General features: G+C 41.7%; 1 protein-coding gene across 5 annotated transcripts in view; it reads right to left on the bottom strand.

Moving 5' to 3' along the window:
• Positions 1-243: 243 nt before the first annotated feature.
• DHRS3 (dehydrogenase/reductase 3) overlaps positions 244-19104 on the bottom strand; it is a 40828-nt gene continuing 21967 nt past the window's right edge. For 4 of the 5 annotated variants that reach the window (XM_080380856.1, XM_080380855.1, XM_080380857.1 and 1 more), the window contains 5 exons: positions 14890-15033; positions 14493-14612; positions 13507-13745; positions 12345-12470; positions 244-11163 (listed from right to left, as the gene is read on the bottom strand). In XM_080380856.1, coding sequence (XP_080236982.1) covers positions 11079-11163; positions 12345-12470; positions 13507-13745; positions 14493-14612; positions 14890-15033 — 714 coding nt within the window. In that variant the 3' untranslated portion in view covers positions 244-11078. Of the gene's footprint in view, positions 11164-12344; positions 12471-13506; positions 13746-14492; positions 14613-14889; positions 15034-17626; positions 19061-19104 lie in introns of all 5 variants that reach the window. The other variant, XM_080380858.1, reaches the window with a different exon arrangement.

Genomic DNA, 19104 nt, shown 5'->3' with positions numbered 1-19104 from the left:
TGAGCGGCCCAGCTCTGGGGATGGCCGACATGTGGGATCCGTTAGGGCGTTGAGAAGGAATTCACGTTCATTGTTTGCCTTGAAATATAAAGGTTATAAAACTTAACGGCCGCATGACAAGGAAACGATATGAAACACTCAGAGATTTACAGAGCCGCGGCGAGGTCCCTCGGGCCTGTGGGCCGGGAGCCGCTGTGCACCAGCAACACAACCCGTGGTTTGGGCGCCGAGGGCTTCTGGCACTTTTCTTTTTTTTTTTCTTTTTTTTTGACCTTGCAGACTGGTATTCAGTTACCACAGCAGCTCCAAAGTAAAACAGAAACATAGCTTGTATCTTCTTTCAAGTATTTATTTCTTTTGTCCTGTTAACATCAAATCATGAAAGGAATTGTAAGGATTTTGGAAGGGGGGGCGAGGGGTAAAGACAATGAAAGCAGGAGAAAGGAGAAAAAAAACCCAACAACGCAATGGCTTAATTTCTCACAGCATGTGCGGCATAAACGAACAGCAAACACACACCGCAGAAAAATGTGAACAAGGCTCCGGGCGCTCAGCGCCCCCAGGAAACCCACCATGAGTGTGAGCATGAGTGCCCCAGCAGTGAGTGTGAGTGCGCCAGCACTGTGTCCGCCATCAGCCCCCGGGGGGCCGGTGCCACCAGGTGTGCCCGCACCCCTGCCCCTCGCCCAGCATCTCCGCCCCTCACCCAGCACCCTCGCCCAGCACCCCTGCCCCTCGCCCAGCTCCCCTGCCCTGGCAGCAGCCTGCAGCCCACAGCCCAACCACCGTCAGCGTTAAGGCGTGGGAGCATCGCAATTACGGCATGAAGCGGAAGCTGCCGTCTAACATAATGGGTCAAGTACAACGGGGAACAGCCCATTACAAATTTGCCACTAGGGTTTGTCTGCACACAGCGACGTACCTGAGCTAGCAACAGTTCCCAGGCAAACTGCGCTGCGATGTGCATGTCAGACCGAGGCCCCGGCAGCAGCCATGCTGACCCATGGGCCCAGCCCTATGGCGGCCGTGAGGGCCCTGCCAGCCATGAACCGTTACCATCCCGCGCTGCCGCACCGGGCAGGGCTGTACAGTTCTCGGACTCACCCTTGCCCTGTGTATGCAATAGAAACTGCAGCGCTCTGGCAGGACAAGGACTGCAAAGGTCTATGTCAAAACACTGCATTTGCAGTTTTGATACACAAGTTTCAACCCCACACTCTGAAGTCGAGAGGGAGGAGGGAGAATATAAGCATCAGGTGAACTGAATTGTGCTCAGCAGCAAGCACGATTTTTCTGCTAGCACACCTGTGTCTCAGTGCATCCAGACATTCTGCTCTTTTTCTGTACATTTGCTCACTTTCCCAATGTAAGTGGCAGTACAACTTTATTCCACTTGAGTTTTATTTTCTGAAATGAACTAAGGATGAGTATGCAGCAACAAGAATCCTAAAAAATCATGCCATTCCCTTCATATGGAAATATACTGCACCCTGAGGTCAGGTCACTTTTTATATTAATTAAATATTTCCAGGATCAGCACAGTATGGATCCAACCTCCCCCGACCTAAGGCTTAGAGAAAGGTGAATCCAGTGAAACCAACAAAACCAAACTGAAAATCTTCCACTGTAAGTAAAGGCAAATGCACTTTTGACAGTATCCCAAGTTAGGTTTTTTTTTTCCCTTGAAAATGTCTGTAAGCATGTTTTTTGATGAGAAGATTGGAATATGTCATGAGCACACATTCAAGTACGCATTTGCATTAATACTGTTGCCAGAAGCCATCTCACAGTCATCACCAGACACACTGGAGCCCCTGGGAAGCTTCCTGTGGGATTGGGAGGCAGCCAGCCAGGGGAAAGCAAAGCCACCACTCATCTGGACGGCCAGTTCCACAGGAAAACGGTACATTAATGAATGGCAAACACTCAAAGTGGTGGTTATGGTGAATAGCTTGCAAGCAAATAATTGGCCGTGAACCATTAAGTATTTAAATATTTGATAAATGAAAATTTGAAAGAAGTCTATTTAAAAACAATCCATTGAAAGAAAACAGGCTAATTTTACAGCAAGACTTGCCCATGTCAAAGAGTACTGCTAGCTGTAACGAAGATCACTAGAATAAGTTGCCCATCCAGCTTTAAAGCACATCCAATGCAGTATGTACTTTATACTGCAAAAGGACACTTTCAGGTATCATTAAAACAATCTGTTTTAATATTCCTGAATGGTAAATTATCAGAAGAAATCAGATAGCAGTACTGGGTACCTTGCAGTTCAGGGCTTGTACCATCTTTCCATCATCCTGACAGATGGAAAGCATTCATGTGCTTTACTTTGTGTTTATTTTCTACTTCAGTACTGATCTATAAATGCCAGGAGATCTACAGTTCATTATTTGTCCCCAAAAGTGGGGATGTTGTACCTAAACCTACTGTATGCACTCTAGGGACTTTTCATGCATATACTGCCCATTCCAGCAAACCTTCCTTCTTTCATTACTTGATTTTTAGTCTACGATTCCCCCTTTAACGATAAACTGGTTAAATTTTGGCCAACCACTACCTAACAGTCCTTCCTAGTTCAAATCCTAATCCTGTAGGTGTTAAAACCAATATGCAGTTATCAACTCATTAGGCAAAAGTAATTATAGCTCTCTGGGCTTTCCATACACTTGTGGCTTTAAAGGAAGCTGATCTTGAAGATATTTAGGGAAGTTTGCAGCATTAATGTATAAGAAGGTGTGGGTGCAGGCATGCCCAGGTGAGAGACTGCCTGAAGGGAAGGCACAGAGATGAATAATCTGCATGCACAGCATTCTGGCTCAGAAACTCTCAAAACATAGTCCTCCCCAATAGGAACAATTGGAAGAGACAGAGAAAACGGTGAAAAATGAAGGGATCAGCAGAAATAAGACCTAATATAAACCCAACTAAAATAAACGCAGCATGGCTCCTGTGGCTCATTCAAAAGAAGGTCTTCTCTGAGAGCTCATTTGCAAGAACTCAGTGCACTGAAGAAGGCAGGCAGACTGCAGCTTCCTCTGTCGTGCGCTATTAGGAGCCACTGGCAAATCTGATTGACAATATGAAGAGGTTTTTAAAGGGAAATACTGAAGATTGCAATGCTGCCTACCAGACTGCGTCACAGGGAACATGACATCTCTAGCCAGAAAGCATCAGTGCTCCTAAATGCTGGGCTTAAGAGTTTGAAAGAATGAAGATTGTTTTCTTAATTGATGTAGGGAATGAGATCTGTGAGGAGTACTTGTGTGAATTAAAAAATAAATTGTAGCTTTTACATAAGAAAACTTACAAATCTGTAATTTGATTGAACAGAGGAGACGTGTATCGGGACACCTATTTTTGAAACTGGTATGAAGATGCATTGACTCTGTATGTTCAAAGCAATCAAAATGAGGTCAGACAGCTCAATGCTGTAATGCTGTAATGATGGAAGCAGAGCATTCTGTTGAATGATTAAACATAGTTGTTTGTACATGACTTCTTTGGTTTTTAATGTATGTAGCAACTTTTGCTGCAGGGCATCAACACTTTTTAAATTTTTTTTCTGTGTCAGCATCAGATCCCTCCTGAAGAAATTCAAGGTTATATTTGATTTGATTAACATGCTTGTTAAACCTCAGCTATGCTAACAGGACAACAGAGAAGCTGAATGTGGTTTAGGGTTCAAAAGTATTGCAATAGTTTATGTGGGTGAAGGTGGTTTCTTGCACTAGCATACAGTTGAGAAACACATCAGATCGCTAATACTGAATATTCAAGAATATCAGAATATTGACAGTTACAGACTATTCAGCCACCGAAGCACACCCAACATTGCTTGGTGGTGTCTCTCTCTCTCCTGTCTTTTGCATAGCCCTTCGAATAGTAACAAAATAGTGCCCAGCTCTGCAAGCATTCTCCATGAATCTGCAGCCCTGACAGGAGTCCAGAAGAAACGAAAAGGTATTTTATTGCTGTGGAAAAGAAAGACGAGCAATATTCACAAACTGATCTATGATTCTGTTTAGTCCTATTGCTGTTTTGAGTCAATCATATTCTTCCCACTTAATTATTAACAAGGGGAAATGTGGCCTGAGACCTCAAGGAATCAGCAAGGAGGGACTGAGGCTTCTCTCTCTGGTAGCTGAGAGTCTTCTTCATTCTCTAAGGCTGACACTGAACCAAAGAATTGCTTTGTTCTCAGATGGACATTTTAAAAATCTTTTTTTTAAAAAAAAGGACTTCTTTTGCTACATTCAACAGTCGAGAGAGCAGAGACAATGAGCTTGTCACCTCTGCTTTTACTTGCACGAGGGAGAGTTGCAGGGGGTATAACGACCATGTGAGTGAACTGATGTTGCTATGACATGTCTGCATGAAATGCACATTCCCAGCAGGCTCCAGGATGAGGAACTGTGTGTTTGGATATCACTTGTTTTCCATTATGGCCATTTCCATCTTCTGTTAACATTCTTCTGAGATGAGCCCTTTCTATTATAAAGCCTTATTCCATATGACAGCATTTTTCATAGAGCCAAAATACTCCAGAAACCATATCACCCCTGCATTTATGTCAGTCCTCTCTCTTCATAAAGGCACTAACAGTTGACTTTCCTGGAAAAGATAGCAATGAATCGCCTCCTTTTCTTACAGCTAATGTTAATAGTGTGATGTGCCAGAACAGTATCTGGGAACACTCATCAGGTCAAGAGCAAAGCCCAAAGCAGCAGCAGGTGGCTATACTCCAAAGTGCCTAATGCTAAAAAAGGAAGACGAAGAAGCTTTTCAGTTAAATGTATCCACACAACGTCCAATGTTTGCACAGAGTCGTTCAAGGGAAGGAATCAGGCAGGGGTCACAGCTAAGGCAGGACTTGTGGCAGTCCTGTAGGCTACTCTCAGGCACCCTATAGGCAAATAGAGACCTCACTGCAGTACTTGGGTTTGAACCGGCTACCACGTGTCAGCTCGTTCGTTAGCCTATTTTCTTCAAAAGTGTCTTGCAGGACCAGAAGTTGAAATCAGTTTGTGCAGTGATTATATGTACCGCAGCTTTCCGTGCAGTCTTCCTCTGTACTAGTGCACTGTAATGGTTGCTCGCTCAGGTAAGCGATCTCGGTGGTAAACTGCCTCGGACCTGCAGGAAGGCACGTTTGGCAGCCAGGGCCACTTTCATCCAGAAGCCTACTGGCTTCTGAGAGGTCTGGATTTAAGGCATTGATATGCCAGCAGGGCTCCTCTACATCAATTCCGCATTGCTGGGGGAAGAGGATGCTTGGGGAAGATGTCAAAAAGCAACTTTTCACTTTTGTATTCTATCAATTATCGTTTGATTAACATAAGGAAATTTCATGCCTAGGATGCCTGCCTGTGAGAAGCCTGTACAATAGAGAGGCAACTCTTTCAGATAAGTTTTAATTTGAATTAAAAAAATTTCTTTTGCATAAGAAAAAAACAGGAAACTGAACCACATCTACCTAGTAGCACTAGGTCAGGATGATTACCAGCACAAGCCAGAGCCATATGTCCTTGCAATACCTAGGCATGATGGATAACCTTTGCAGCTGGCTAGAAAAAATGGGGTGGCGAGTCAAACTGACCCTTCCTTGTTTTTACATGTATGGGTTGCTTTCCCTTCCTCAAAAAACAAAGCGACAGCAAACCGTAACAGGCATATTGGGGCGTTCTGAACCAGCAAGCTACAAAGTTAATGGACTGCTTTTTAGGGCATGGTGACCCATGGGAATGAGCAGGAGTAACAGCACACTTCTTTTATAGACTGTTTTTGGATGAAAATCACGTGCCTCTGTTATTATATAACTTCAAGAATTATGGTAGCACGTTGCCTTTGTCTGTTTAGGGCCGCCACACTCCCCCTAAGATCGTATCTATCCTCTGTTTTGTTTTCTCATATACTTACTCTTTGGTCACTCTCAAGCTCAAATTAGAGTGCTTTCTTCCCTCATTTAAGGAGGAACTTTTCAAGATTTATGCAGAAAGATCAACGTTTGCCTAGGGTTTTTTTCTGTGTTAATATGTCACGATGCCCATGGCAAAGGCGAGCATAAGGAACTAATAAGTTTGGACTCTTTGGGAAGGTGTGAAATATAAATTGCCTCCTCAGAGGTCCGTGCTTTTCAGCTGTATCCAGTCCTCACAGGCCGGCTCAGTGTGCATTTCTGCTAAAGCGTCAGCTGGAGGGATCCGTTTCAGAAACAAGAGAGGGTGTGATGTTTCAAGCAAAGATGACAGGAGCAGGGGAACTCACTGCCTTCTAAGGTACTGGCAACATTCGGGTTGTGTCTTCCGTCTGTAGCCCACAGGCTGCCGTACCTGAGCCCCGTGCAAACTGCCTGGTCCTCTCTCTAGCACATTACCTTGCTGATCTGACTCTCCTCAAGAATACAGAAAGGGTTGTTTCTGTTGAAGCTGTCAACTCCCTGAAGGTATTGAAGAAAGGTACTGAGGCAATCTTAGTAGCACAGAGTGTGGGAAGAGGGGCAGTTTATCAGTCAGAAAAGTGACTAAATTGCCAGCTTCCCGTAGAAATCACTGGATAAAAGAGAATGAGTAGCAGAGAAGGTGAAGTTCTGGTTTTCTTCATGTCTTTCTCCAAGTTAGTTGCTGAAATCTGTGGGAGGTGCCTGCCAGTAGTCACATCTCAGAACCTCTAACACTCTAACAAAGGAGATTCTGTTCCTCAGAGAACCTTGTGACTGACAAGTTTCAGTCAGTCTCCAAACTCCAGCAGGCTGAGAAGCAATACCAGGTTGAAGGATCTTCGCACCAGGGAGGTGAAAGCTGCAAAGACAGCGCAGAATATTCTGATTCTTAGGGCTGTCGGTTGGTTGGTGAAAAATGCAAAAGGTTACATTTGAAACAGTCTTGCTTTACCCCCAAACTTATGAACAAGTGCTGTCAAAAAAGTGGCTGTCACCCAGATTAAGTTCATTAAAGCCACATGAAGGAATAAAACCAAACTAGATGATCCAAGGTCACCCTGTATCCTTTTCTCAACAGTTGCACTTCAGCTAGAGGAAAACACTAGGCCCAGTTAACTTCTGCTACAAACAGGTGTGTTCTCTTTGAAATAAATGCACCCACTTATGCTCTGCCTGCATTGAGTCTGTTGCTGGGTTTTTATGAGATTTGGCAAGTGCAGTGCTATCTGTTAATATCTGAAGGTGGGAGTGTTCAGGGAGTTGTCTGAAAGGCTTGCAAGACTAGATCTGATCATACCCACCCACGCTAATTAACACATTACATAAAAGTACAACAAGTTTCTCTTTGCAAACATCAGAATCACTTGCCCAGGCATTTTCTGTGAAGTTCTGGAAGAACTACAGGGATGGACTCATCACTTTTTAACCTCAACAGAACAATCAATGAGTAGGTAGGGTGCAGGGCTCACTCCTTTTCTTCATCCTGCTAGGAAATGTCATGAGCAGGGACATGGCTGGAATGACCTTGTTTAAGTTCACCAAGGGCGCACAAGGGAACATGATCCCCCCCCCCCCCCCCAATCAAAGACAAAATACAAAATCAAATATTGAACATGAGGAATCAGACTGACTTACAAAGGACTCCTCTGCTCCCTGCCCTGCCTCACTAATTCTGAAAATTAGTTTGTATAAACACCAGCCTCTGAAAACACCTGGAACAGAAAAATCCTCCCATTTAAATAAGGTCTTTTAATGTCAGGAGAATGTATGTCCCAAAATGGCTAACATTTCTGTATCATTCACATTTTAAACCAGCAACAATCTCCTGTATAAAAATGACAGTAAGGGGTCGTCTCCTTCTTCCCAGATCGGAGCAAGTAAAACTAATTTCGTATGAAACTTCTGTGACCTGCTCCCACAACTTCACCTAGATTCCTCCAGCAGGATAATAAATATATATCATGATTTCAATTTACTCCAGACTCTTTGTATGACATCTGGCTTCAAGATGGTGGCACTGAAAAGTGCAGTGATGACATAGGAAAACAGAAGGAAAAAAAATAATTGTGCAGTGGAAAGCAGGAGGCGGTGGAGAGAGCAGGGAAAACCAAAATTAAAATAAGTCAAAGGGCGGAAATTCCTTTGAGAAGGCCTTAGGCTTCAACAAAGCTTGTCGACATTTGCAGCACTTCAAGATTACCCAATACTAACCTTATGTGAAAAGGGACAGTAGACCTCAGCAGGCATTCCAGAGGAGCCTTTCTGTTACAAAAAAAAAAAGTCTTCAAATGTATCCATCCAAATTTGCAAGTAGCTGAATGGATGGAAAGCATTCTATCTCACAATACTCACAAGAAAGCCTCCTACCCAACTCCTCCCTACTATCTGAAAAGCAAAGTCAGTGTTTTCCTCATCATTTTGTTTGCTGCATACCTCTCCCCCACTGTGCCTGCTATTTGACCTGCTGTCCACCCAGAGACCCTGAGGGAAAGAGAGGGAAGTCTGTGTGTGTGTGAGTGTGTGTGTAGGAGAGGAGGGAGATGATGAGAGTCTCAGCTACCGCCCAACTTGTTTATATTCATTAGAAAGAAATCAACATGTAAGGCAACCTCTGAACATCTTTTATGCAGTGCCGGCAAAGAGCAGATTCATCTAAGGGACAGGATTTGGGGATGAGCGGGGATTTAATGTCAAAGGGTGTACTAGTTTTTACCTCACTGTTGCATTAGAATGTTATCAATGAATAGTATTTCAGCATAAAGGTTTAATTTAAGGGGGGCACTGCAGGGTGCCCTCTCTCACCAATTCTGTTTGCTCTTGCATCCACAGGCCTGGCATGCCTGATTGTGATTAATGAGAAACTAGAAAGGATTAGAGTGCATGAGGGGAGGTATGTATAATGATCCCTTCCCCTCCCAAGCATCTCTTCATAAACATGGTACCTTCAGTATTCCTAGCAGATCCTGGAAGGGTTCTCCCCTCATTGCACTTGTGATTTCAATGAACTGGGTTTCTTCTCAAAACTGACAAAAAATAAAGCTGAAAGCTTCTATTAGGGTGGGCGTCAAAATCACAGAGATCAAAGTTTCTTTTCATCCTCTCCAGAGAGCCTCAGACATCTAGGAATTCAAAACAAAACTCCATTGTAAGAAACCTTTTCAAAGCTGGCACAGTGCTACAGCTTACATGTTCTGAACTCAGAAGGAAAGCACTGACCCAGACAGGAGAGCTCCTCAACATACCGGTGCAGGCAGCGGGGCCTGCCGCAGTGGTACTTCTGCCAACACCTTCCTCCCAAACTGCTCAAGAAGAGAGATAGCTACTGCTTCACAGTACGGCTCAGATCTTCAGATTTTAATATTCACACCATTACACCTAAGTAGTTGGTCTCCATTCTACATGGCAGAACCAAAGGAATATTTCAAATACAGCTCACAGCTTTTCTGCTTGAACTTAGATCTCTTTTAGGAAGTTATCTATTTTGGCATATGGGGTTTATCCTCTTCTAAATTTTTGTTTCAAACCTCTTGGTTTATGAGCAAGTACTGCTTTTCCTTTCTATAGCATGTTCCATTTGAATTTGCTGAGCTTTCAACAAACATTTAGGTAGTCAGGCTTAGGAGGTAGGGAAACACTAGAAATATCTGCTTTGCAGGTCAGGGCACACCTTGAAATTATGCAGTTTGCCCCAGGTCATGCAGGACGTCTATGGAAAAGCTCGAAATTCAAGTCAGGAGCCCTAAATTCACTCCTTTACTTTAACCCCGTGGCCTTCCTTGAGGCACTTCGTTCAGGTGCTCTCCAGTTAGGCTTGCTACTTTCCTGTATTGCAATTATATTAATTCCTCTTTTAGTAGTGTTCCAATATGTTTCAGCTACATTACTATGCCTAGTGCTGCACACTGCATCTGGCATAGGAATGCAGTGTTGCTCTTACTAGGCTGTCAAAGAGAATATATCATTACAAAAATAAATAATGTCTAGCTGCTTCTGCCATTTCAGTCCAAGCAGTATTTATCGCTTTTGGCTGATCGGTGCCTGATTCAATGCCCCTGAAAAACAATGGGGATATTCCCAGTTGAATTCAATGTGCATTTAATCAGGTCTTTGCTAACTGTGCTTCCAAACTTCACATTTCATGAGCACAACAGTACTGTCTCTTCTATTTTTAGAGCATTATTCCACTTACTTCACTGTGCAGATTGATACAATGGATTTTCCTCTGCATGGATTATGTCAGTGAATGTATGTTTGTACAGGCAGGCTCTAGTTTTAGTTCTAGATTTAGCTCATCCCCAATGTGATGCTGCCTACATGCAGCGTGGCAAGCTGGGATTAATGCTAAAAATATATATATATATTTTATCATAAATGAATGAAAATATTCAGAAAGACAATTAAATTCCATGTATGAGTTCAGTGACAGAAAGCATCTTCTATTCAAACTGTCTGCTCTTCTGACTGAGCATTCCTCTCCAGCCTTCGCAGGTGAAGTAAGACAGCTTTCCTGCGCCCAGCACAGTCCTTCCAGGCAGAAGTCCTTGGTGGCCTTTAACAAAGAAAAGATTACTCCACACTTTGTTCCTTCCTTCCCTGATGTGAGCTGGGAACAGCTTCATTAGGGGATGTAAAGTGAAGGAAGGGAAGTAAGTTTCCATTAGATGTCCATAACTTTTACTTCGTCAAAGTATTTTTTAAGTTCCCCATTGAAAAAGCTGAAATGAAACCAGTAGCAGTTCGTAATTGCAGTTCCTCTGAAAAGAGGGAATAAAGTATGTTAGGGGTGTGATGTGCTGCCTCTCAGCCGAGACAGCCTACAGACACTTCAGAAACAAAAATTACATCTTAAAAATATGAGTAGATTTAACAATTGAACTCTAAAGAATTAAACATCGTATAAACATTTCACACTTTCTGTTTTTCTTTCCAAGGGTCCATAGTCTAGTCATTCAGTCCTGTGCAAAGGTCATGTTACTATGGATATGACCTGCAAGAAATGTGTTGCCTCAGAGCAGCACAAGTCACATGAACAGGCTAAAAGCCAAGACTGCTGATTCACAGTCTTGTCAGGATTTTCATGCTTGTGTTGTTGGTTTCACTGAAGAATAGTAGAATAGTCCTTGCACCACCAAGTCTATGTTCGTCCTTTAAAAGTGTTCATGCAGGTGTAGCTCCCAGAAAACTTGTGGATTTCTTCAAGTGCTGCCTGAGGGAGAATGCTGTGGGAGAAGCAGAAAAAAAAAGCAGATCAGACAAACCTCTTAAGTCTATTCTAGTAAGAGGATGTGTAAGTACGTGTTTACATGCATGCATATGTAAGGATACATATTCTCAAAAATCAGCTAGTGAGAGTGCACAGACAAAACATGTCAGTATCCCGCTGTGAGTAGGCCTACAGGGAGAAAGTTGTATCAGGTTGCTCTTTCTCTACAGAAATACTTGTCCAAAAGGGTCTGTAAAATCTGTAACTTGGAAGATACCATCATTCCTCCCAACTACTATTTTGTACTCTGAAATACACAAATTTAAACAGAGTTCTCTGGTTAACTTGCCATCTATTTGTGCTAGTCAAGTGACCCCCTTATTATGACATGGATATAGATCTAATTTCATGACAGCTACTGTCATGGAAAATAAATGATTAATTCTTACAATAAAGGAGAACAGCCCTTTTCAGTCTGTAGAATTTCTGGAAACTTTTGAGAGTATCCCACATTTTACATTAAGAGCAAAGCATTTATTGTGAATTATTTCCTCTTGTTTGAAATGCAATATTGTAATTGAATTCCCACGGAAGTCTCATGACCTTGTTTCAATTCCTGACTGAAGCAGGTTTTCCAAAGGCTTTAGTGCAAACTCGCATGGAAACAAATTTTAAATGTCCTTTCTCTTCAGTTGTTTCAGGATATGAACTTCTTTCCTAAAGGACTTTAAAATTCCTGTCCTAATCATACACAGAAATATTTTTTAATAGTTTCACAAGCCATGATCTCTAAATACAGCTGTGATGTACATATCTTACTGTACTGAAATCCTTTACAGTATAAAGCCTGGAGTCCAAAGAATGACTTACTAAATCAAAATCAACTACCTGCATATGTTAATTGTTAAGAAATTTCCTAGATACAAATGCCAGTTCAGACCTCAGGAATCCAGATTTTGGGAGTGAAACTACTTTTGTAAAGGGGTTATATCCAGGGAAAACATCTACAAAGGGAATCTCAGGAAGTTTTCTCCCTTTTGCTTCTCTGACTGTCTTCCATGGGAAGGGATGAAGCAATCTGTTCCTGGATCCCACGTTACAGTCACACTGAGGTTTGCCTTGGTGGACAGGCACAGAGGACCATAAGCCCACCTTGCCTAACCGGCTAGGCTTCTGCTGGGCAAAAGAAATATTTACCTTTTTAGGATGACAAGAACATGCATTGTCCATGGAAGGAGCAGGAAAGCTTGATTCATCTGAACAGCTTCTACTGTCCTCCTAGCCACTGTCTCTGGCTTGAGAGGAGGAAAAAGATTAGGGAACCTGAATAAACAAAGTAGAAAATAAAATAATTATTTGTTAACCAAATTCCTTCTTTAAGAAATCAGTGTCCAAGTCCTGTAACTCACTAAGCTACCACTGGTTACTGGCATTCAAACATGCCCCAAAGCAGGCTGGAAGAAGCAGAAAGTTCCAGTTCCATCCAGAAAGCTGGAAAGCAGAAAGCCCAGTTCCAACCAGTACTGCTGGGTTAGCTAAACGGTTAAGAAGGTACAAGTTGGTGCCTTTAGGGAGAAGTGGCAGAGTGTATTTGGAACCTTGATTCAGGGATTTTCTTAAACTGTATGCAGACCAGTAAGAAAATACTGTCTTTTCAGTGTTGGTGGTTTTCCTCTTCCTCTCTGTTGCTCTTTGCTTGATTCAAATTCTTGACAGGTGAAAGACAAGTATTATCCCCCATGGCTTCTAATATCAAACATAAGGCTTTTCCCAGCTCCAGCCATAGCCTGACACCACGTATTTTCTTGACTAAAAGAATACAAACTATATTACTAGGCTACTTTGTCCATTGTAAAAGATTAATTTGGTCAGCTGTTAGTCTTTGAATTTAGCTTGTTTTCTTAGACAGAGGTAAAAAGGAGGTAGATAGCCTTACTTCAGTAAGCAGCTGCCATTCCTTTCAATGGGAAAGAATTGAGTATTTCAGCCACTAAAGAAGGAATTTGTACTGTTAATTCTCAAGTAATTTGTGAACTGCTCCTTTTGAATGACCTCAGTTTTCAGATTGCCTCCCCTCCCTCTTTGGTAGCTGCATATGGCCCAAATACGCTCAGGGAAAAATAGCTTTCAGTTTTCTCTGTAGAAGCAAATGTCTCACTCAGTACAGGCGGGCTGTATGAATATGCCAGCAAACTGAGGGAACCAGTCTGATGAGTCCCAAGTGGCCTAGAGTGACCCTCTGTTCCCAGGCAGCCAAATGAGACATCAAATTCTCTTAACTAAATGAAGCATTAATTAGGAGTGTATTCTGATGATTCATTTAAAATGAGATGCTTTATTCTAGTTCCCCTGGACTGACCTGATTCTCATGCCCTGAAACATCTCTGTGCTCGTATGGAAGGGCAGGACTGTTGTGGCATTCACTCCCGGGCAGTCCAGCAGCCCCAAGGTCAGGCTCTCCATAAAGGCAAAGGATGAGGCTTTGGAGGTGCAGTAGTCAATGGCACCAGGGATGGCTGACAAGGCCAGGACAGAGTTCAGGCAAACAATGTGTCCATTCTGCAGCTCCAGCATCCTTGGCAGGAATGCTTTGGTGGTCTGAAGAACAACAGTTGATTTTTTATTTAAAAAAAAAAAGTTTGCTCAGCAGACATACAACAAAACCAATAGTTACTGTAAAAAATAAGGTGACACGGAAACAACAAGCCAAACTGTGCTGCTTATTACGCTAGGAAAAGGGTGGGAGAGTACCTTGTTGTTTTGTCATTTTCTGAAAGATTCCAAATAGGCAACGTTTGTGCAGACACAAAACAAAATCTTCCCTAGCACGTAAGTAAGCAGTACCCACAGATCAAGGCCACGAACAGAATGCTTTGTATGTTTAAAAACTTGTACAGGATAAAGTCTTCAATGATGTGATGACATCACAAGAAGCTCTTTTTTTATTACTATTACCTAAATCAAATTGAATTAGTTTCACACTAGCTTCCTTTGCTGAACAACGTCATCTCGGTCTCTTCTGATGTTCCATACGCATCACTGTACAGAAAACTATCTTCTGTGAGTTCAGGCTTTTTCAAGAGAAATCAAATATTTTACTGGAAGTCACAGAATGGGGATACAAAAGCATCAAATACTGTGTTACTACTGGAAAAATTAAGTGGTTTTAGACTTCTTTCCTTTGGCTCTTGCCCCTCACATTGTTTTTTCTGTCTCCTTTTCATGTCAGACTGATTTTACCAAGCATCATTTAGAAAGGCCTAGTAGCAGCCAAGTGTTTGCTGGCTGTAATCTATCACTCTCATTCCCAGTTGTGAATACACGTAATACAGGAGCTTATCTTACCCAGAACTGTCCCAGGGTGTTTATATGTTGTGATTTGAGCAGTGCATCATCATCGCTGTCCATCAGGCTCTTACCGTGGACCACAGCAGCATTGTTCACCAGGATAGTGATATCACCCACCTGCAAAAAAAGCAAATGACTTGTTACAACTAATATCTCTCCTCACAAATCAGCAGTCACCCTCGTATCTGAGCATCTCTCATTGCTTGAATACATTATTATTTTCATAGCTTTTGATGTTATTGCCTATAGGCCTTGTAATCCTTCTGGATCACTTAAAGCAGGTAGCTAGACTGAATGGTCACCCTTCTTTTTTCCCAATTTGCCAATATATTTTTATTCTCATCAAATATAATTGTTACTAAATGCTGCCCACAGTGTTTCCACAGACACTAACCTTTTCCCGCACAGCTTTGGCTTGCTGATAGACCTCCTCTCGATTTCCTACATCACAAATGAAATAATGGCATTCTGTCCCCATCATCCTGATTTCCTCTGTAGTCTCCTTCAGGCATTTCTCTGTTCGACCCCACAGGATGATCTGCAGCAAGAAACTTTTGTTAGAGTCAAACTGCTTCTGCTTCAAATCTAAGCTAATTAAAACATGCTTCTAACTTCAACAGTTTGATGAACATCTTTGAAGTGTTTTCACTGCCAGCCCTGTTGCATTGTTTCATTTAAGACTAACAATGATTTTCTATTACATGGGGATGGGACTTCAGTATCACAGTGGTAGCTGTCTCCCATTGCTGACAGTCTATTTACAGGTTCTTTACAAGCAACACGATAGCTTACACAAAAAATCAGATCTTTAGCCTAACATGACAAATAGATGAATCACTTGGCAAATTTTCTGTATCAGGAAATCTCAAGTCTATTCCTGTTTTCGCTATACACACACAGAAAGATAAATTTATTCTGAAATCACAGCCCTTCCTGTATATCTGGTATGTTATCTACTTCTTGTTCTACATCTGGAGATATTACCTGCTCTGGAGTAACACATGTTTTTTCAGCATATCATATGTAACTATTTGCAATGCTGTTTGCAGGCAGGTGTCCTAGGTGCATTTCAAACCAGAGGTTCCTCCTAATACAGACACTCAAGGTGAGACATTTCAAGCATGAATTTATTTTGCAGCTAATATATGCAAGAATTCACGTGCCACTCCCTTTTAACAGAATAAAAATGATACGACACTGCTTGTACAAAGAATGATTCTGAATATCTGCAGAAATAAAACATTCAAATAATAGAGCATGGATTTGATATATAATGAAGACATAAGCAGCGCAACAATCCTGTCTGTATTTCTACACCATCATGGAGGTCAGAAATAGAAATAACTTGAAAAACTACCAGGTTCCTTAACATTCATGGTGGGGCTTTATCCAGTATTTTTCCTAGTGAGACAACAATATTAGTCTCAAGGATGAGATAGTGCTTCCACCACTGTCTTTCAAACATTAATCTACAGCTAAACAGATTTAACAAAAATATTTCTTTCCTACTATATAACCTTATTTTCTGTTTCTTTTAAGGCTACTGGAAGGAATATGATTTCATCTTTCTGTTACCTAAGACATTTATATATGAATCAGTCTACCCTTTTTGCTCTTTAAGCTAAGTCTTCTCAGCATTCAGCATGTTATGAATGGTGAGTCACTTGCCATTCTGCAAAAAATAAATTACTGAATGGAGTATGTTATGGAAATCAGCTGAAGGCTCTGTGAGGCACACAGCAAGATCCAAAAGAGAAAAAAGAAAAGGTCGCTACTGCTTACAACTGCAATTGTGAGCACTGATAATGCAAAACTACTATTTGTACTAAAAAATAAATGAGGACACTCACGTAGTCAAACATAGGTTTACTCTGATCAGGGAACTGGGAAACTGGGCTTTGAAAATGGAAACAGCTTTGTTGCTCTCAGAACAGTGCTATTTCCATGCAGTGGCCTTATCACCTGTGACCCAGGATTACAATTGATTCCGATACCACTGTGTATAAAGTATGAATCTGACTGGTACACTGATATTTTTCAATGGTTAAAAATAAGTACATTTAAACTTTAAATAATTGTTGAGTTTTCCAGAAGTTGAAAGAACAGGAAAAAAAGGTCTGAACTACATCACTGTTTATAACTCAATCCTTGCAATTCACTTAATAATAGCAAGATAAACAAAAAATTAGGACCTGTGGTATTCCCTCCCCACCACAAATCTCCTGCAGAGAGCTTTAACATGCTTATTTTTAAGGACTAGTTAAGCTTATCTCATAACTGATACTAAAACTAATTTCTGGCAGGGTCAAAGAGCTCTTCCAGTGTGACTAAGCAAGGCTAAAACACAGAAGTACCTGGGTCCTTAACTATTTCCTAAATGAGTTACATTTACAATTAATCCCATTTATAAGTCATTGGCACTTCTGTCAACATAAACACACACAGACTGATAGACTTATATTCTCAAAATCACCAAAGGACTACCGAGTTGGTTAACCAGAAACTTCAGAGCATGTATAAATATGCCAGAGCTGTTTCATGGGAAATCTTTTATCAGGGGAAGCAATTTTCAAGGAAAAAGCTGTGACCAGACTTAGAAACTGTAAGAAAGCACATGGCTAAAAATGTGGCTTGTGTATTGGCTTGTCTTTGAAAGTCTCAGCATTATCCCCCTCGGCCATCAGGCTTTGACATCTACGCAAAGGTTGTAAAACTGATGGCTATGTACATGCTTCTGAACTCCGAGCTAGACTGGGTGATATTTCTTATGCCTACTCTGAAGGGAAATCAAGAACATGTGAGACATTTCACAAGCTTTCAGGAAATATTTACAAAACACTGTTCAACTATAAGCATACACACTTACTTGCTCTCTCTTTCACAACCAACATCTCTGTGGAAAGAGGAGGAAAAAAACCACTACAAAATGTCAACTGTAAGCATCAAGTTCGATGCCAAACACAGTTCACATCGGTGTGAACTTCAACTTCTTAGCAGGACTGATCAGTCAAATGCAAACACTAAAAAATTAACTGACAAGTTGAAGAGTGATGGAAGGTAGAGGAAGAGGAGAGAAAAGAGAAATAAGGTGTCAGACAAGGTAAGTAAGGCAAGAAACTGACCTCACATACCTAGCATTCCAGGGTTTCAAACTGCTATTGCAAAATAAAAAGTAGATCCCCCATCTTCAGTTTAATGTCTCAAACATCCATACAGTCTCCTATTCCCAAGAGTTGCCACTGATGCATTGAATGTCAGGAAATATACATGGAAGAATAGTTAAGCAAAGGACAACCTGTCAAAGGAACATCTGTGTGTGATGCAACTCTCGGACATAACATTTTTTATGCCCCAACAGTTACTTTGGGACCTTTAATATCCTACAGGCAAGTCTTGCAAGGTAACCCCATTAAAATTTGGGCCATCTGGGGAAGACAGAATTTGCTGGTTATCCTGCTGACAGCATTAACTTCAGTAAAGATTTTTTTTTCCATGGGAAGTTTTTGTGTCCTTGATACTGGTCATACTCAGGTGAAGGCTTCAGCCTTTGTAAGAAAAAAAGGAGTAAATAAAAGACCATTCTTTTGTGAGGGGTGAAAGTTCCCTAACGACACAGTGGGAAGTGAAGCTTTCTGCCGTCATTTCTGCTACTTTTTACAGATGGATAAAACTCAAAACTCAATACATGGTTTTGATTCAAATTCAAGCTTGACTGCTCCTACAAGATCCTATGAGACTTTCAAATTCTCTCTTACATCTGGCCAAATTAAATTGGCATGGGCTTCCCTTGGGCCTCCTAGGATATCAGATCTTACAAAGAGACAAGACTTAGCTGCTGCATTAGCCTCATTGTTGAGGCTTCTGTTGCTCCTGAACTCTCTTGTCTTTACAGAGGGCTTTGGCTTAGTGTTTCTGTGTAGGCAATACTTTCTTCTTTTCTTGTTTGCAGCAGGTTCACCAACGTTCTTCTAGGTCCCTACCTCTACTATTGCCTTCTGAGATTGTCTACGAACTTACTCATCAGTCCCCTGCTCTCCTGATTTCACCTCCTTCTGCAAATTTGCAATTTGACAGTTTGCTGCCAGGCACTCATAAGGTTGTGTTATTTGCAACGTTCTCACTGAACCATTCAACTTGGCAGCTTCAGAGTCGGGGATAACCATGCAGCTCTCAGGGCTCCACAACAAAAACTTTTGCTCACTGTTGAACTGATGGATGACTATGGGCCTGGGGGCTGCGTGTTGCTGATGGCACTTCCCTTTATATGCAAGAGTGTGAAGAACTCTCCTTTTATTCTTTGCTCAGTCCTCATCAAGAAAGGCACGGTTCAGCTTTATGCTGCCCTAGTCAGGACTTGAGGGCTCTGCATTTGTAAGGAGTCTAGACCTGAGTTTAGGAAATGGTCCATTTGATTAGGATGCACAGTTTTGAAAATGTAGACGTGGGTCTCAGTCTGGTCTGTGTCTCCTTTCCTTTTTAAGTTTAATTCCAAATTGGCAATAAGCGTGTCCAACTGGAGGCTAAGTCCTGGAGAGAATGACTCTTACAGACACCGAGGTTCCTGTCTGAGAGAGAGGAAAATGCAGAGGAATAAAGGAGAAAAGACACG

Source organism: Falco punctatus, assembly GCF_963210335.1.
Source record: "Falco punctatus genome assembly, chromosome: 3".
Taxonomy (NCBI): Eukaryota; Metazoa; Chordata; class Aves; order Falconiformes; family Falconidae; genus Falco; species Falco punctatus.
The sequence above is the reverse complement of the archived record's forward strand: the minus strand, read 5'-3'. Positions and strand labels throughout refer to the sequence as shown.